Raw genomic sequence first — 5,330 nt, forward strand, 5'->3', positions numbered from 1 at the left:
CATATGATTTAAAATTAGTTTTTTGTTTATATAAAACTCTTTTATTAGTTCCCAATGTCGTAAGAAAACGAAATTGTTTTCTTAAGAATCTTGTACTCATTAGAAGGGGAAAAATAGAAGGCAATTACCTTATAAAGCTTGGAGAGGAACCAAGCTCAAAAGGATTGTAATGATTTAGTAATCATAATATACATACGCAAGTATACATATGGAACACTTCTTCAACCAAGGTGTACAAGATATGCGGTACCTGTCAAGTGACAAATTAAATCCTTGTCATTCTAGAAAGCTATGTTTCAAAATGATGGAAAGACACAAAAGATGGTAGGATAACGTAACTGATAACCCTTTGAACTACTGGATATTATTTATAGACATCACGGCTTTCACACAAACTTGAATAGCTTAAACGTTTATAAGATGCTATGGCCAAACCCACTTGCTCAGACAAAGGTCTCAGCCGCTATAAGTCACAAGTGCATTACTCTGCAAAACAAAAAATGTAATTTGACATGGGCTTTTGCATGTGATGCGACCTCTCAAGTTTTCAACAACCGGGGATTGCGACTTTGTGCCAGTGTGAAGTAACGGAACACACAGGCTCCATATAGGTCACCTATGGCCGAAACCTTTCCCATTCTCTTCACTCATAGTGCAGGCTGGAGTCTCTGGCTCAAGATGAGGTGACAATGCGCTCACCAACATCACTTTTACAAAGGGGACATAATGCATTGATCTTTAACCATTTGTCAACACACTCAACATGAAAGACATGGAAGCAGGGCAACTCCCTGAGCTCATCATCATCCACATATTTTGCCAAGCATATACAGCAAACCTGCACCGGGTAGAAAGTAGATAACCATGTGAATTACAAGCACATCAATTACATAACAAATGTCAGCTCATGGTTTTGTCCCATTTGAAAAGGAGCGTACAGGTGAAGTTACAGGAATGACAAGCAAATTCAGAAACTGGTGTTTAGAGGCTAAGTAAAAACTAATGCAAATCCAGCCACTTGTGCAGAAAGGGAGTTCAAACATTTTAAAAATAATTTGGCAGGATTTTCCTGAGTTTTGTGTAATCTGATTCTAACAGTACTTCTAATCCAATTCCTGGTGACTCCATTTCAAAACAATGAATTACGACACCACAAGAACTAATATCAAACTTACTGCATCTTCTCCTGATATGTCCCGTTCCTTGTCTGTTCCTGCAGCCAAGACCCCACCTTCAGTCACTCCCGCATTCATTTCCTGATCCTCAACATTGCCATTTTTCTTCAACTTGAACTTGTAGGTGGGCAGAGCATTTATAGATTCTGGGGTTGCTCCTCTAGTCTGAGAATGGTCCTCACGAATGCCCAAAACAGAAATTATGCAAGGCAAGCAGCAACATATTGTTGCACATAATATAAAAGGCATGGCATATCCAATACAGCTGAACGTAAGAAACACTATACATAATCTGCAGGCAACCAAGAAACATTTCGGTAGCTCAACTAGGGAAAACCCCAGAAAAAGTAAGCCAATATCATGTCATTACTGGTACCTATACAACTTGGGTGCATCAGAAGGTGAAGAGTGACCTCCGAATATCCAGACATTGCCCACAACAAACCAGACTGCAAAGAAGCAATCTAATGCCATCTTGAAATGGTCCACTACACCATTAATTCTGCAAAACAGAAACCAAACTTCACTTTATAGCACTGTCAATCAAGCATTAAAAGTTTAATCTTTTATTCCATTTTTTTGGGGGTGGGGGATTGGGCAGATGAAAATAAAAGAGCTCCATCTCTTTTATGGCTAAAATTACCGACGAGGAACCTTTGACTTCGTATTAGTGTCTACTTGGTTGTGCGCACCACAATAAACTCCATAAAATTTACACAAGTTTCTGATTTTGCTCTTCGGGCTACTTGATTTAGACATTTATATTGACACCATCTCAACCTATTAAAGAGAGCTACTGATTCCATGTAGCAACCACACCTGAGAAAGCCAACTTTGCCAATATAGGTCAACAAAAATGACAGGTTGGCAAAAGGATGCAACACTGATAAAACTGAAAACTCTCTCCTTCAACACTTGCTTTAAAACTCATTCAGGGTTACTCTAATAGATTGTCAAGACGAATTTGATTTTAAAGCATCCAAATTCAAAAATCAAAATGGAGCAATTGCTCTCATGGGTCACTAGAAACATTTTGGAACTGGATCCAGCTTTCTTTTATGCAACATCATTGCTTGAAAATGTAAATTTGGTTTCTCCATAACAATACAATAAATTCAAAATAAATTGTAACCACTGTAGTCAATCAACCATTCTGTACAATTGTTTTTTTTTTTTTTTTTAAGTATCAACCATTCTGTACAATTGTATTTACAGTAAGCAGAATTGGATCCGTGCAAGCATACTACAAAACTTGCAATAACCACTGCCACCACTACCACTGCCATCAGCATCTCAAATTTGACTATAGCACCACCGCCAACCACCAACTTCATGAAAACAGAGATGCTACCTCACCACAGTACATCACTGCCAGTTACCACATTTCACACAAATGCCACAGTTGCTACTTTTCTAGAGCTGATGGCTAAGGATGGCTAATGGAAAGATCAAACATTCATCCAAATGTCTCGTTACATAAGTCAAGTATTAATAAACTTAGCAAATCCTGAATAAATGCGAATTTTTTTCACATTAGTCCAGTTACACTCATCTAAAAAAAAAGACATCCAACATGTCAACCTCATTAGTTGCTAAAATGTTACTGCTTATCACCCTAAACTATTGTAGCCACGACCAACAATAACTACGAAGGAAGGACTATAAAAATTGATGGAGAGAATATCAACCGACAGTTTTGTGGATATGAGATTGAAGTTCAAGGAAACCATAAATTTTCGTAACAAACCTCATCTTCATTGACTAAAATGTACTAATATTCTTTAGTTGCTAAGAACAGTATATATAATATTCAAGGTCTCAAATATAACAACATGCGATAAATAGGAACATGCACATCTATTTGCAAAGCAAAAAGAATCACTGGATATTTGAATACTATATGAACCAAACAAAAAATGCAAAGATACCGTGTAGTTAAGTTTCCAATTTGGTCGTTCCTTGATAAATACTCCGAGGTTCGAAGATTTTCCTCGTTTAAAGATTGAGTGACAGAGATAGCAGTATAAGAAGCAGGTTCAGCAGTATTGCTCTGAGAAGAGCCTTGATGTGATTGAGAAGAATCTTGCTCAGTACCCTGGTTGCGGTTACGAAATCGCCAATAGAGAATAGGAAGTGTTGCAACACAACCGGAGGCATAACCCACAACCCACGCAAACAATGGGGTTTGTGGGTTTTCATTTCTTGACAATGACAAAACAACAATAGATGCGATAATTTGACTCATGGTGACAATCAGCTCAACAGAGATCCATAGCCCAGAATTCAATGGGCTCCTGCGGCGATGACGATAGCCATCACCTCTTCTCCTGAACGAGGAACTCCTAGAGTTTAATCTATCTGATGACGATAAAGAAGTTTGATAAGTGGGAACTTGCGTGCTACTGGATAGTCTATTATCTTCATGCTGTGTTGAATCCACTCTAGGTGGCTGTCCATCATGAGAAGAGCTTGATGAGGCATCATCATTCCTATTTATGTCAACTATGTGTTGCTGGATGTCATGGCTTTCTACCCGCTCCATTAGCAAAGGGTATTGGTCAGTTTGAGCGTTGCTATTAGTTTCCAGAGAGGTAACATCCATCAAAATCAGGTGGCCAGCTTAGAAGGCAAGAAAGCATAGATCCCTAATAATGAGTCTTCCAACCTTTTCAACCTCCTCCCAATTATCTTTATGAACAAATATAAAACTTTTCTAGTATGCTGAATGGCTTGCAAAAGGATCCCCGCAACACTTGACACCACAAGTTCTAAAGGATTCAACTTTCTTTCTGTTTTATATGAAGGCTGCCAAAGAATCAGAACATTAATCAATTGCTTTACTTGACAAGTTACAACAGAGCCAAGTTCCAACAGCAGAGACACCATCAAAGTCAAAATGTAATATCACATAATTCACAAGACCCGTAACATCAGCTTACCAAAAAGCTGATTAATGGAGCAATCAGACGAGAGTAGTTACATGTTTCATGTATCATTTTTTACATATTTACATTTAAACGTCAATATTTTTGTGAACAAGTTTGTGAAAATCACGACAGGAAAACGAAAACAATTAACTCTTATTAATCCGTGGTACCAAGATAGACGATCAAAGAGATTTTATGAACAGGTTAAAACGTAGCGGTGAAAATACACATACATTGACAAACGCAAACAATAACATTTCCAGCATCTTTTGCATCTTTTGCAGAATTGGAGAACGGGAAATTATAAAATTCAAAATGCATCGCATGTTCCACTAAATCATCCTTGTACAGCAATAATTCAAACCAGTACACAACCACCCCGGAGCACAGAGACCCGCTGGCTGAAAATCCAAGATAAACCTACTTCCCAGCATTTAGAACCGATATCAAGCTCAGAAACAAAACCCAGAAATCAAAAATTACTTATATATAATTTGTAATATATTGAACTCATTTGTGAGAAATCACCAACGGTTGTTTCAACCGAAAACGAAATTATCATAAATTCCAAGAGAAATAAAACCCTAAACGATCAGAGATTGCGATACAAAATCTGTACCAGATGCAAATGAATGGCAGAATTTAGCGGGGCGCAAAAAGAAAATATCAGATAAGCCCTCGAAGCTCACTTTCTTCTTTGGAAATATGATTTTCTCAAGAAAATATAGCGTCAGCTTTTGTGCTCCATTGCTTACGCAAACTCTCATGAGAGAGAGAACGAGAGAGAGAGAGAGAGAGAGAGTGGGGGAGAGAGCGAACGTTGAAATCAGATATGAGCTGTGTCAACGACCGATGGCTAAATTTGGCCGTTGGATTATAGAGGCTGATACCAAAGTAACGTTGGCAACACGTTCATCTTAATTTGGGAGAAATGGACACAGAAGGTTGCCTTGCGAAGACGTATTGGGAATTTGGACCGTCCGATTTTCAAAATATCAGCCTTGTAACTAATAATTAATACACTTCCTACCCTCAAATCATTAATATTTTTAATTTATTTACAAATTACTAAAATTTATATATTACTCTCTCAATTTATATATGCACCTCAAACTTAAAATGTATGTTTTAGCATATTTATGCTTTTCAAGATTTTTTAAAAGAATTTTTTTTTTCCCCTTCCATAATCAAAGAATACTCTTTTCTTCTTGATTTTTCTTTAGAAGTA

General features: G+C 37.4%; 1 protein-coding gene across 3 annotated transcripts; it reads right to left on the bottom strand.

Annotated features, from left to right (window-relative positions):
• Positions 1 to 106: 106 nt before the first annotated feature.
• On the bottom strand, positions 107 to 4,962 carry LOC122301078 (E3 ubiquitin-protein ligase At1g63170). Of its 3 annotated transcripts, XR_006240131.1 has the most exons (6): positions 4,722 to 4,962; positions 3,104 to 3,980; positions 1,552 to 1,677; positions 1,176 to 1,467; positions 340 to 838; positions 107 to 250 (listed from the first exon to the last, which is right to left on the bottom strand). XR_006240131.1 is itself a non-coding variant. In XM_043112164.1 (5 exons), the coding sequence occupies exons 2-5, from the start codon at positions 3,775 to 3,777 to the stop codon at positions 674 to 676; spliced, it is 1,257 nt and encodes a 418-aa protein (XP_042968098.1). In that variant the 5' UTR covers positions 3,778 to 3,980; positions 4,792 to 4,962; the 3' UTR covers positions 331 to 673. The 3 variants fall into 3 exon arrangements, 2 of the variants coding, with proteins under 2 accessions (XP_042968098.1, XP_042968096.1); XM_043112164.1 differs by lacking the exon at positions 107 to 250 and having other exon boundaries at positions 331 to 838; positions 4,792 to 4,962; XM_043112162.1 differs by lacking the exon at positions 107 to 250 and having other exon boundaries at positions 331 to 838.
• Between the last annotated feature and the right edge of the window lie 368 nt (positions 4,963 to 5,330).

This window comes from Carya illinoinensis, chromosome 2, assembly GCF_018687715.1.
Source record: "Carya illinoinensis cultivar Pawnee chromosome 2, C.illinoinensisPawnee_v1, whole genome shotgun sequence".
In the NCBI taxonomy this organism is placed as follows: Eukaryota; Viridiplantae; Streptophyta; class Magnoliopsida; order Fagales; family Juglandaceae; genus Carya; species Carya illinoinensis.

Coding starts and splice junctions, on each gene's coding strand:
- LOC122301078 (XM_043112164.1), bottom strand. CDS start 3,777: ATGGATGTTACCTCTCTGGAAACTAATAGCAACGCTCAAACTGACCAA. Junction 1,678..3,103: donor ATTGGAAACTTAACTACACG/GTATCTTTGCAT, acceptor TCTGTTTTGCAG/AATTAATGGTGTAGTGGACC. Junction 839..1,175: donor ACATATCAGGAGAAGATGCA/GTAAGTTTGATA, acceptor TACCCGGTGCAG/GTTTGCTGTATATGCTTGGC.